This window comes from Phyllobates terribilis, unplaced genomic scaffold, assembly GCF_046119375.1.
Source record: "Phyllobates terribilis strain yellow unplaced genomic scaffold, ASM4611937v1 Scaffold_11__3_contigs__length_659146591, whole genome shotgun sequence".
Lineage (NCBI taxonomy): Eukaryota > Metazoa > Chordata > Amphibia > Anura > Dendrobatidae > Phyllobates > Phyllobates terribilis.
In genome coordinates this window covers 249,477,937-249,492,124 of record NW_027362771.1, presented here as the reverse complement: position 1 = coordinate 249,492,124, position 14,188 = coordinate 249,477,937, and the positions used below count along the sequence as shown (strand labels likewise).

General features: G+C 41.2%; 1 protein-coding gene across 5 annotated transcripts in view; it reads left to right on the top strand.

The window, feature by feature from the left end:
• The window catches only part of GRAMD4 (GRAM domain containing 4), a 136,884-nt gene that overhangs the window by 32,651 nt on the left and 90,045 nt on the right, over positions 1-14,188 (top strand). For 2 of the 5 annotated variants that reach the window (XM_073652144.1, XM_073652142.1), the window contains exons 1-3: positions 5,312-5,388; positions 5,466-5,673; positions 9,664-9,784. In XM_073652144.1, coding sequence (XP_073508245.1) covers positions 5,321-5,388; positions 5,466-5,673; positions 9,664-9,784 — 397 coding nt within the window. In that variant the 5' untranslated portion in view covers positions 5,312-5,320. Of the gene's footprint in view, positions 1-5,311; positions 5,389-5,465; positions 5,674-9,270; positions 9,457-9,663; positions 9,785-14,188 lie in introns of those variants that run through there. The other 3 variants (XM_073652145.1, XM_073652146.1, XM_073652147.1) reach the window with 2 other exon arrangements.

Below are 14,188 nucleotides of genomic sequence, written 5' to 3'. Positions count from 1 at the left end.
CAAGCTGGATGGCAAAACAAGTGCTAGGAATAGCCCAAAAGTAATTTGAATGAAAAAATAACTTTTAACCATGCCAAAAGAGTTGAAAGGAAAAGTCTTGAGTGAGGAAAAGGGCTCAATTCTGGCTTTGCTAGCAGAGGGATACAGTGAGCGTCATGTTGCCTCCATCCTTAAAATTTCGAAGACTGCAGTCCATTACAACAAGGTCAAGCAACAGACATTGGGGACAACAAAGCTACAGACAGGCAGAGGGCGAAAGCGACTCTCCACTGACCGGGATGACCATCATCTTATTCGAATGTCACTCAGCAACCGCAGGGTGACCTACAAAAGGATTGGCAAATGGCAGCTGGGGTGAAGTGCATGGCAAGAACAGTTCGTAACAGGCTAAGGTAATCTTCTCTGATGAGTCTAATTTTCAGCTTTGCCCAACACCTGGTTTTCTAATGGTTAGATGGAGACCTGGAGAGGCATACAAGCCACAGTGTCTTGCACCCACTGTGAAATTTGGTGGAGGATCGGTGATGATCTGGGGATGCTTCAGCAAGGCTGGAATTGGGCAGGTTAATCTTTGAGAAGAATGTATGAATCAAGCCGCATACAAGGTTATCCTTGAAAAACACTTGCTTCCTTCTGCTCAGGCAATGTTCCCCAACTCTGAGGACTGTTTTTTTCCAGCAGGACAATGCCCCATGCCACACAGCTAGGTCAGTCAATGTGTGGATGAAGGAGCACCACATCAAGACCCTGTCATGGCCAGCCCAATCTCCAGACCTGAACCCCATTGAAAACCTCTGGAATGTAATCAGGAGGAAGATGGATAGTCACAAGACATCAAACAAAGAACAACTGCTTACATTTTTGTGCCAGGAGTGGCATAAGGTCACTCAAAAGCAGTGTGAAAGACTGATGGAAAGCATGCCAAGACGCATGAAAGCTGTGATTAAAAATCATGGTTATTCCACCAAATATTGATTTCTGAACTGTTCCTGAGTTAAAACATGAGTATTGTTTCTAAATGAATAAGAACTTGTTTTCTTTGCATTATTTGAGGTCTGAAAGCACTGTTTCTTTTTTATTATTTTGACGATTTCTCATTTGCTGCAAATAAATACAACATTTTTAGCTTTTGAATTTCAGAGACATGTTGTCAGTAGTTTATAGACTAAAAAAACAATGTACATTTTACTCAAAAATATACCTATAAAGAGAAAAATCTGAGAAAATTAACATTTTGCAGTGGTCTCTTAATTTTTGCCAGAGCTGTATATATATATTATTCTACATCATTCCTGTACAATGAGCTTTCAATTGGTTTCTCTAGCCATCCAGATCGTGGCAATGCAATGCTTGGGCTTTAATATTAGTCCTTGAAAATTGCAAAATAGTTAAAAGATCATGTCAAGATCTTAGAGTAGCTAAACTTTTTCTAAAATTAAATATTGATCAGCCTCTGCAAAGTTATGAATCTTAGGAATATATTCTCTTACCTTTTTCTCCTTCACTTTAAACCATCTTGAAAGTGCTGCTTTAACTGCCTAGTTCATGCTACTTTTAAAAGCTTTTTTGATCTGTAGCTCTAGCAAGGATTATTTGTTAACGCTACAATGCAAAACCGCTACTAAAGGAGCATGAACAAGGAAGTTAAAACAGCACTTTTCGTAAGATGTTTCAAAGAGAACTAAGCAAAATGAGGTAATTGTATGACATTACAAAGGTGCATAACTTTTCAGAGGCTAATCATTAAAAAAAAAAAAAAAATTACATTGTTACTAAACTAAATAATGCTACAATAGAAAGGGCTCTGCCGTGTATGATGACTTCTGTCTAAACTGCCTCACCAGTTGCACCTCACAAAAAACTGTTGATGCCTTCGTATGTACAGTAGAGTAGTTTATGAAATCTTTAAGAATATGTGCTCACGATCAGGAGCCGCTGCGGGTTTGAAGCTCGGTGTTTATGCAGCGTTAAAACCCGCAGTGTCCAGATGTTACAGCATAGTGGATGGGATTTCTAGAAATCCCATGTCCACTATGCGTCTATGTACACCTGCGGATCACTTGTGGAAACTGACATGCCCGCATGTCAATTTCTCTTGTGGGTCCGCATGTGGACTTCCCCCATAGATTAACATCAATAAGGAAAGTCCGCATGTGAGGAAAAAAAAACGCGCCGCTCATTAGCATAATGAGGGCGAAAGCTGCTTGGCTATTCACCAGCGTTGGGGTCGCAGGCAGCTAAAGATCGTGGGCACATACCCTAACAGTGCTTTCCAGGTATATTTTGATATATGCCTGCTTTTGCATGACTACAGTCCAAGTAGTTCATCAACCTGTCAGTCTCCCTACGTTTTAATGGAGAACTATTCTTCCTGAGCTTGTGTATGTTATTTCCTCTACTGCAGTTCAATGACTTTTACCCCAATGAAACAAGGAAAAGTAAAAACAAGTTTTGCTCAGTTGAGCGGTATCACAATGTAAGGGAAGTGCAAGGATAAATATACTGTGCTGTATTTTGCTTTGCTTGCGACCTCATGATCCTTGTTTGTGGTTTTGTTTAGAAGTGGGAATCCTTGTAATTGCAACTTTCCTCTTTCACAATACAGTTTGCCTTGACTTCTTCTGCTCAAGTGTACCAAAGTTCATGTAGCTTGAGATGATGTGTAATGCGAGAAGGAATGTTGCTAGATTTTTTAGAGATTTAGCTTTTTTACTTCTACTTATCACGCAGTGTGTAGAACAAACCTTGAAATTATCTGCTTGTAATTTTACCAACTGTATTGTAGCTTAAGGATGCCATAATTGTGGCACTTATAAATTCACTGTCTAAAGATAGGAACTACCAAGCAGGGCTGTGGAGTCGGAGTCCATTTTGGTGGAGTCAGTCGGTATAAAATGGACCGATTCCTAAAAATATATAATAAATTGGGTTCAGTAGTACAATGCAGTTTGTGGGGAATATTTTTTCATAAGAATTTGGGAAAGTTATGAAATGTCCTATAAATATCTGTCCTATTCCTGATCTAAGGGTCTAGACTTTTAGCTGAGATGAATCTGTGCTACAGTAAATTTATCACTTAAACATGAGCCACGTATGAGGGAGTCGTGGAGTCGGAAGGGTTGGCTTACAGACTCCAGAGCCCTGCCACCAAGTTTTATAATCGTGCATCTTTTCGAAGTCTTTCCAACAAAACCAATACTGTTGTGTAATTTGCCTACAAAACGCATCAAGTTGAAAACTGAATCAAATTCTATGTATAGGGAATTAATGACTGTTACTTAAGCCTGTCCATATTCCTTCATTATAGAGAAGCTCCCTTTTTGGTAAGCCTTATATGTGACGGCTATTCCTGTAAATGGCTGTCATATACGGTAATACATTTTCCGAGCAGTTGCCTATGTGTGGCTGGCTTTCACTTGCCACAGCAAAATCGGTAGTTTGTCTCGAGATGTATTGTAAAAGGGTTGACGAAGATGGCGCAAAACCACAAACATAGACGCATAGAAACAAGGAGTAAAGAAACCCATGTGAAACAAAATGTGTTACATTTTCAGTTCCTCAAAGTTACCCTCCTTTTGCTCTCAAGACAGCTTTACGCACCCTTGGTGTTCACTCATGCAGCTTCAACTGGAATGACTTCCATTGAACAGGTACGACTTGTCGAGTTCATTTGTGGGCTCCTCAGCCTTCAGAAAGTGTTTGTAACAATCAGATGTGTTTTGCAGGGACAGTTCTATATAGTGCTGAGCTGTGTATTACAACTGTTCAAAGCCAGAATAGGTCAAGAACCACTCAACTAAGTAAAGAGAAACAACAATCCATTACTTTAAGACATGAAGGTCAGTCGATCTGGAAAATTGTTGAAGTCTTGAAGCGTGCAGTAATGAAAACCAGCAGTCACTATGCGGACATTAGCTCTCATGAGGACTGCTCATGAAAGGAAGACCAGGAAGAGTTACCTTTGTTGAATAGAGTAGGTTAATCAGAACTACCAGCCTTAAAAAATTTAAATTGACAGCACCTCAGCTAACAGCCTTCATAAATGATGCACAGATATCTGGTGCAGATGCATCTTGTCATCAACTATTCCGAGGAGACTGCAGCAGTTTGATGATCAATGCCTACTTTTCGCGGAGAAGCCACTGCTTAGGATCACAAACAAGATGAGGAGACTTGTTTGGGCCAAGCACACTTACCCAGTATGGTTACCATTACTTTCTGCAATGAAATGGCATTCCATCTACATTGCACTTAGTGGGACCATCATTTGTGTTGCAACAGGACAATGACCTAAACCACATCTTGAGGTTTTGTAAGGGCTTTGTGACCAATAATGAGAAGGATGGAGTACTGCAATGAGATGGTATGAGAGGAGTTAGACCGCAGCAGAGAAAAGTGAAAAAAACAAAACAAAAAGTGCTTGGCGCCATGAACTCTTTCAAGACTGTTTGAAAGCCATTTCAGGTGACTACCTGTTGAAGCTGCTTGAGAGTATGTCAAGGATGTATAAATGGCTGGAATGGCATCGGCATGGGAGATGAGGATAAGTGTTTTCTTTTTATCAGGGCCAAACATGGGGAATGAGAAAGGGGTTGTCCTAGTAGTGGAAAACCCCTTTTAATAACCTTGGTTACTCTTCCCTGCACCAGCTTTACTTCAGCTATGGCCTCCTTTTACATCGAGACCAAATTTGTACACTATTCTAAGTGTGGACACACTAGTGACTTGTATAGAGGCAAAACTATCTTCTAGCCAAGAGCTTGTATTCCTTCTTTTAAAGCGCACCTGTCAGCAGGATTGTGCTCAGTAAACTACATACACTGTCAGGTGGGCGACATTACACTGATTAATATGATACCTTGGTTGATGAAATCTGTCCTGTGGTACTTGTGTAATCTTTACTTTCAGATAGGAGATAATATGTTCGTGCTCCGGGGCGGCCTTTTGGGGGGTGGGGGCTCTATCTTGTGCTCTACTTACTTATTCATCTGTATGCTCTTATTACAGCTCCCTGTGCCTTCACTGACCTGCCTCCTACTTAAAGAATTGGCACTAAACTAAGTAAAAATGGTATAAAAATGATAGTGATTGTAGTGCTACCGACACACATGTGACTCGCTTCTGCAATAATTTCCACAAGTGGGCACGGATCGGTACGAATCGACACACACTAACTTGAAGAAATAAAGTGCACAGACATTTCTTAACTGTTAATGACCTGAACCCCGTGAGCGTTACTATACCTCCTTGGGAGGCACTGTGTGCCTAACCATGTGTACATTGCTGCCTCTATTCTGTGGACTTAAGAAACTGTACCAGCATGATAAGGTTTGCAGCCAGTGTTAATCCGTCACATGCTTTAGTTGGGTGTGGAGTTAGGAGAGTTAAGTATGTGCAGCCAGAAATGTGTGAAATGCTGAAGATTTACATGTTTTCTAAATGTCTTCCTATTTTCCTCTTTACAGCAATGTAAACAGTCATGTTAAAGTGAAGCAGAGAGGTGCTGTGCAGAACATGCTAAGGAGACTGGACAAGATCAGGTTCAGAGGTCAGAAGAGAGACGAGTTTCCTTACTTGGCTGAGTCTCCCAATGCTTCAGATACAGAATGTGGCGATGAAATCACCCTGAAACTATCTCGATCGTCGAAAGAAAATGAGGAGTTGAAGGACCCTGTAAGTGCTCACATTTGTGACCCATATTTTGTCATGTTTTCTTCTGTATATTGTATTTAAAAAGTAACTCTTAGCATAAACTAGTTTTTGGAGAGATTTCTTCTTCCCCCTTCGCCTCCCCCCATCACCTCTTATTCTGTGATATCCAGCTGTAGATGTAATGCATCATGTCAGTTCTGTTTGGATGTGACTCTCCTAAAGAAGCAGCCCCGGAAGTGGACAAAACGTATCTAAATCAGGTGATAACATTATGACAGGTGGGAGAGAACAGTTGACTTGGCAAAAGCAAATTTAACCAGTATTCCAGGTTCTCAATTCTTACACACACAACCGGTTGTGCTGACTCCTCTCATTTATTTTTCTGCTGTACTGTTCCATATCAATTAGCTCTTTCTCCTGAGTGTAATACATTGTAGTGTTTATAAGCACCACTCAAGTGTTTTTTTGTTTTCGCCTCTGGAGTGATATCACTATTGTCTGTGCCGTGCCTGTAGTAAAAGACTTCCCAGCTGCTGCCATCTGTTCTTCCTGGCTCCACAGCAATCCTGCTCCTCCATCTTGTGACCGTATCTCTTGACAGAACGGAAGTCACCGCTTGCATTCCCCAACTTTCAATGGAAGTCTTTGAGAGCCTTGTTTTGGTAGTCGGAGTGACTTCCAGTCTGCCCAGTAAACACTAGAACTATCTGGCTAGTCACAAATGGCACAAGATGACCATGGCGGCACCAAAAACAGAAGAAGACAGCGAGCGGTAAGTGTTTTACTGCTGGCTTGGAATATATATTAATGATACCACCTCGGGGGTGAAATAAAAAACAACAAAAAAAAACAACCCACAAACCACTGTAGTGGTGCTTTTAAGATGAGTGTTACATTGGTAATATCTCCATAAAATCAGGAAACCTAATTTAGAACAGTAGGGTAGTTTGGACGTAACCTTAAATGTGGAACGTGGGCAAGAATTAATTTTATTTACATGATCTTTCTTAAACCAAAAAAGGTAATACTAGACCTGGACCGTTGCTTCAGTTTTGGTGAGGTAGTATCTAAGAGGGCCTTCTTTCGTTGACACGTCTCTGAATTGATTCTTGATTACATACTATACATTCCCTAGATATGACAAGCCGTTTTTTGGCCAAAGATGGGGTAACTTCCATATGCTATTTTTCATAGATTGTGTAACGTTTATCTGCAGTAAGTGGCAGTTATTATTCTGTCTCTGCAGTGATATTGCTAGATTAATAAAAATAAGATCACATCATTATGGTTTTTATATTTTGTAATTTATTGAAATTTCCTCTAAGGGAAATTAAAATATCAGTAATGTAACGTTAGATAAAGTTTTCCATTCACATTAACACTACTGAAAGGGCCATAACATCTATGAATGCTTATTACAGGTCAGGAGGCCAACAGGAACTGAGAACCAAGGGGGGCATCACTTGGACTACAAAGAGGCTCTACCTGTTGAGCCAGGAGCTCTGAAAGTTGGGCAGATGGTGCTTTTGTAACCAAGCTTGATATCTTCCATTTATTATAGGGAGGGTTGTTTGAAGAAAACAAGAATTTTAATATGCAATATACTCTCCTCCTTATTAGTCCACGGTCCAGTTACAGACCTGCAATTTCCATAAATGCACTATAGTCCAACTTGAGCCTAGGACCGGGCATATAAACGATGGTTTAAACAATGAGAATTGCTTCGTATGTTGGGAGTCTGCCTGAGCTGAGATTGATCCATAAACCTCTCCTACCATTAAGGAAGGATAAAAAATACTTTAGTCCTAAACGTTTAGGTGTTTCTCTTCTCATAATTTTGTAAGTGTTTTAGGTTATTTGTGTCTCCTTATTTTTCTCTTTTTATACATTTTTCTTGTAAGAATTGTAGTTTTGTAGTAGTGGCACTGTGTGTATCTGGGGTGTGTAGACTGTTGGGTTGTGATTTATGCTCACTTTCCAGCGTATAATGGGTAACGTGTGCGTGATATCCACCGTTTGACACCACAACATTGATAAAAAGAATCAGTCGGTATAAAATGGATTACTGACTCCTAAAATAAATTGTAAATTGGTACAGTAGTACAATGCAGGATGTGCTGAATATTTTTCCATAAGAATTTGGGAAAGTTATGAAATGTCCTAAAAATGTCTGTTCTATTCCTGATCTAAAGGTCTCTGCTTTTAGTTGAGATGAATCTGTGCTGCACTTTATGTACATGCTCAGTAGTGAGGCTGTGTTGTGGAGTTGGAGTCGGGGAAGTTGAGGAGTTGGAGGTTTGGCTTACCGACTCCAAAGGGAGGTGCTTTTTACCGCCGTCAGTGGAGTCAGCACAGTTGGCCGTCCTACTGACGTATGTTTGGCTGACTGCGCTTATGTACCTTAACTTGTGTTATTCTTCATTAGTTTGCATATGCTGAATTCATGTTGATGCCCTATACCTCATCTGATTAGTAGGCCCTTGCAATGTCATGCGTGCATCATGCCCAAACTTAATGACTGCGTGGGGCCTACAAATCTAACAGGCAGTGGGAATGCTGCAAATAGGAGGATCACAGTGCTGTGCTCCGGTGGACAATGATGACTATCATGGCTGTTGGCTCAGGGTTCTCCAAATATTTTTGCTATGTATATAATGCAGTTTTCATAATTTGTGCATTGTTTATCCCCATATGTCTGTGTTTTTCCATCCATTGTTTCCTGGAACCCTGGGGTTCTTTGAGCCTTGATCAGGGAAATCACTAGAACACCACAACAATAAGACCTGTTACTTTAACAATAGTAAAGAAAATCGAGCAGGCTAAAATCCTATTTTTTTTCCTAAAATGCATAGGAAAGCACAAAATATATCTGAAATATACCAAATTTTGCTTCTGCATCAGAATGCTTTGAAACTGGGATGGCATTAGGGATTACCCGAGGAGTGAAAACCTTTTTGGGGATTATCTTGCAGTAAAAAGATTTTGGATTTTTTATTTATTTATTTTTTACACTTTCACTCTGCGATCATAACTTTAGTTTGACTATACGGTAATTGTATACTACATTTCACACATGCTTACTTAATAACCAGTCATGATTTAGCTTTTGGCAGTTAAGTGGAAGAACACATGTTGCTTGTGTTTTCCAACACTGTTTAATGTGTTTCTTTGCAGTCTATAATATGGACTTGGAAACCAGCAGCAGCCACATGTAGGGCTGAGGTTTCTGACTTGGTTGTCGCATATGTTTATTATGCTCTGTCATTGATTGGAGTCTTTAATTTTCTCATACAATCACAATATTTTTGCCTGTGACTTATAATTGTTTACATAAAAGCCTAGCGGGGCATACTCTTTTCAAGGACTGTATGCGTGTGCAGTATTGTATAATTTTGTAATATTAGAGCTGTTTTTACGCTCACAGGCACAGCAGTATCCTTACATTGAACACTACACATGTGGCTCGTTCATTCATCAGGTTCTTTACTCTTCCTGTTGTGGATCTCACTCAGGCCTGAGACTATGGCTTTAATCCCATCCCGGCCAGGGCTGAATCTTGCAGTCCTGCAGTGTTTTTCCTGTGGTCCCTCCCTATGGTATTCTCAGGCATCAGTGACGTCTGGGCTCCTCGTACTGCTGCAGGAATGCTGACTGTTCATGTCTGCCTGGATGTAGCACTCCTATTTCTCCTACAGTCTAAGCTGGTAAAGAAGGCTTTCTGCTTGGGTCTGGACCTGCACACAATGTTGCTGTTCTTCCTTACATGACACATCTTCAGGATTTGTGCTGTGACCGCCTCTCAAGGTATAGGGTTAACCCTTATTTCCCAGTGTTCTTGGAGCAGAGTGCCTGCTTTATTTAGAGCCCGGTGCTGTGTGATTTGACTAGGTGTATACAGAGGAAAATTCTCCCCTATGTACATAAGTAAAGTTTGCATTATAAATCTCTTCATGCTGCGGTGAGTCTGGTGTGCTGAATTTGGTTCATTTTTGCTGTTTAACTCTTTCCTAGGCTACTTCAGTGACCATCATCATGGCTTCTGGAATACCAGAGTATAACCGGACTGAGACTGACAGGCTTAATGAAGTTAAGGGCCATCTGGAAATTGCCCTATTGGAAAAACACTTTCTACGTAAGTTCTGTTGTATCTTGAAAAAAAATCACCTACATTTTTATGCCTGAGCAAAATGCATCTTTATCTAATTTATGTATGATTGCTAATAGAATTGTTATATTGTGTTACATTGTTGGGTTTTTAATTAAATGTGATTGCTCGTGCAAGTTTTATGCTACAAAGTAACTAAGGAACAAATATAATTAAGGTAAGTAACCTATGGACATGAGCCCTGGTATGGTTTGCAGGAAGATGTACATGACTCCCTTTTCAGTGGGAATTTGGCCATGGAAAATGTGTGGAGAGGTTCCCTCTGTATGTATGTGACGCGCCCCCTGGATGGTGGGGTACCCGGAGCCGGGCCTGTAGATGATGGGGGTTGTAGTCACTGTGGCGGTGACCCAGTCCGTGACCCAGATGGTCAGTCCAAGGGTAGTAGATGTATATAGGTTATATAATGTCCGACTACGCCACCTGTGGAGTGCTGTTAAAAGAGACCGCCGCTGCGGAACAGTCCTCTGAAGCCGGTGGTATAGCAACAAAGGTGGAATAACTCCCCACAGGAAGAGTTAGCTTCAGGGCAGTGTGTGTGGATGATGGTGGTTGTGCAGGATATCGCGGTGCAGAAATAACCACAGAGTCCGTATAGTGCAGTCCCAGGGTCTTTACTGGTAGCAATTGGACAGACCTGGACTGGAGTACTGGCTAGTGATAAGAGCCTGGTCAGTCTGGGAGCAAGCATAGAGTCTTCCTGGCCAGGTGGAGTTGTAGGCCTGCCGTCCTTACTATACTCTTTTGGCTTCTCTGCTTATAGCTGTGTTGTAGCCCATGTCCCTGAGTGTAACGTGCTGTGCTCACCCGTATGGCTGGCAGCTCGGGCCTTGTGGATGCCTCGCTCCTCCTTAGCGGTACTGGTCCTTCGGTGCTGCTGAGCCTCCGGGCGTCTTATGGGGGCCAGGAGACCTACAATCTCCTGCCCCACGGTATCTGCTGCTGGGGTCTTGAATTCCCCACAGCCTCAGACTCCGGTGTCCGGTTCTCTGTGTAGTCCAGCTAGGACGAGCTATCTCCAGCTCCAGTCCCTAGCTCCTCACTCCTTGATGTCCTAAACTCAACTCTCTGACACTGAGACTAACTAACCCTGCCCCCAGATACCAGTTGCCAAGGGGAGGGACTCCCCTTGCTGGCCTGGAGCCAGGAAGTGTTGCATGTATTGTATTGTGTTCCTAACCAGGAAACCCCTGCTTGCCTCCAGACATGGCATTACCTCTTTTAAGGGAGGCAATACCACTGTGGCAACCAGACCCTCAGGGGTGCCACATATGAGTCTGGGTAGGATTATTAAGTTTACATTTTTAGTGTCGACATTGGGCATTTTTCTCCTTGTCCCTCCTTAGGTAAAGCCCTTTTACACCTTTCCTTTACCTTTTGCGTCGTTCATTCGTCTGTCATTTTTCTAATTTTTGAAAACACGGACTGTTAGCATTTTGGATCTGATATTCATCTGTTTTTCAGTTTTTACCATCAGTGTTTTATCAGCACTGATGAAAAAATGTACTACAAAGCTTCTCCCATCCAAAAGCACACTGATTGCACACGGATACCATCCATGTGCTGTCCATGTGTGGCAAATTTTGATGTGTAACTCTGATCACAAACGGAAATATCTTTTGTCTACTATTTGATTCACAAGAAAACATGGACATGTGCACAGCCTCATATATTAGGATATCAACCACTAAACTTCCGATATCATTCACATACAGTGGCTTGCGAAAGTATTCATTCCCTTGGCATTTTTCGCATTTTGCTACCTCGCAACCTGGAATTTCACTTTTTTTTTTTTTTTTTTTGAGGCTTTTCATGAGTTTTTGTAAAGAACATGCCTACACCTGTAAAACATTTGATTCTCTTTTTATTGTGAAGCAAACGACAAACAGGACAAAATAGCTGGAAACTTCAGTGTGCATAATTATTCACCCCCCTAAAGTCAGTACTTTGTAGAGCCTTCTTTTGCTACAATTATAGCTGCAAGTTTCTTTGGATAAGTCTCTCTGATCTTTCCACATCTTGCCACTGGGATATTTGCCCATTCCTCAAGGCAAAACTGATCCAATTCCTTCAAGTTAGATGGTTTCCTCTGGTGAACCGTAATCTTCAAGTCTGACCACAGATTCTCAATTGGATTAAGGTCTGGGCTTTGACTAGGCCACTCCTGATGTACAATACAAAGTTATATTGTGGTACCGTGTTAGCCAGAAAAATCGATGTAAATACTTGTATGCCAAAAATGACAAAAGTATTCTTGGGGTGATACCTTGATTTTTCTGGTTGGCCAATAAAGGTATCACCCCAAGAATACTTTTGTCATTTTTGGCATACAAATATTTACATCGACTAGGCCACTCCAAAACATTTGCATGTTTCCCCATGGACTTCCTTTCACTAAGCTTGTGACTTGTAAAGGTAATTGCTTGCACCAGAAATTTTTAGGGCAGGGATGTCAAACTCGAACACACAGAGGACTAAAATTAATAACTTGGACAAAGTCGCGGGCCAACCAGTATACAGTTTAATGGGCTCCACATAGTCCTCCATACAGTATAATGGGCTCCACATAGTCCTCCATACAGTATAATGGGCCCCACATAGTCCTCCATACAGTATAATGGGCCCCACATAGTCCTCCATACAGTATAATGGGCCCCACATAGTCCTCCATACAGTATAATGGGCCCCACATAGTCCTCCATACAGTATAATGGGCCCCACATAGTCTTCCATACAGTATAATGGGCCCCAGATAGTCCTCCATACAGAATAATGGGCTCCATATAGTCCTTCAAACAGAATAATGGCCCCACATAGCTTTCTATACAGAATAATTTGCCCCACGTAGTCCTCCATACAGAATAATGGGCCCCACATAGTCCTCCATACAGAATAATGGGCCCCACAAAGTCCTCCATACAGAATAATGGGCCCCACATAGGGGTGGTGGTTCTGGTGTCGCTGGCCAGATATAATCACCTTGCGGGCCAGAGTTTGACATGTATGTTTTATGGGCTTCATAGCAAAAGGGCTGAATACATATGCACATTCCAATTTTTAGTTATTTGATCCCATGAATTTAATTTCATGCCTATATTTTTCTCACTTCACTTTAACAACTTAGACTATTTAGCGCTGATGAATCACACACACAAATCGTATTACAAAACTATTTAAACACAAGTTGTAATGGAACAAAATCGGTAAAAGCTAAGGGTGTGTGTGTGTGTGGTGTGAATACTTTTGCAAGCCACTGTATAATGTAAACCACTGAATCAAATTTTATTTAAGCAAAAATGAGGAAAATCTCACGATGACGAGTAACAGGTAGAAGAAAGGTCAAAGGTGTGAATGTGTTGGTATATAAAATGAAACTTTTACTTCTGATCATTAAAAATGTTTATGATTCAATCGTTATTCCTGACCAAGAGTGTCCCAATTAATGTTTTGGGAAGGGAGAGAGGGCAATCTGGTAAAACGTGGCGATTGATGGTATCTTTAATATAACCAGGGATGTATGTGTCCGTCTGTCCGAAGCCTCTATGCTCAGTGTGGCGCAATAACGACATTATGTCCAGGATGAGAGAGAGCGAGACAAATTTGTGAGTACACTCCCATATTATCAGTACACAATATATACAGCGCTCAGTGTGAGTACACTCCCTGTATTCTCAGTACTAATATATCGATATCTATATCTATCTCTATCTCTCACTCAGCGGGAGTACACCCCTGTATTCTCAGAATGCTATATCTACAACGCTCAGCATAAGTGAGTACACCCCCTGTATTTTCAGTACGCTATATCTACAGCACTCAATGTAAGTGAGTACACCCCCCTGTATTCTCAGTACATCTTATATATGCTGGACACATTCTTCTTTCCGAAGCCGGGATGGGTGGCGCCTGCGCAGTGAGGCGCCGGAGTTTGCACGTGTGCAGACCGCACTGCGGGCCATTTTATTGAAAACTCTGTATATGCTAATTATACAGTGTCTTTTTTTTTTTTTTTTTTTTAAAAAGGCGCAGGATAGCACGGTATGCTCACATGCTGACTCCAACGCCATTAATAAAATTAAAAATGTACCAATAAAACTGCTTGCCACCCGAGCGTAGACCGGTTCAATAGCTAGTATTATATATTTAGAATGAGTGACAGCGAGATAATCAATAATGGGGTTTGAATCTGTCCCCATGCAGTGTTATTGCTCAAACATGGCGAAGCTTAATTAATTCTGACTGTATGCCAGCTAATAATTAATGATACTGTGGAAATTAATTATATATGATGATTATTCACTGTCATAACTATATCATAGGACCTAGTTTCACTACACTGTATGTTATTAATTTATGTGATTGTAATGGTGT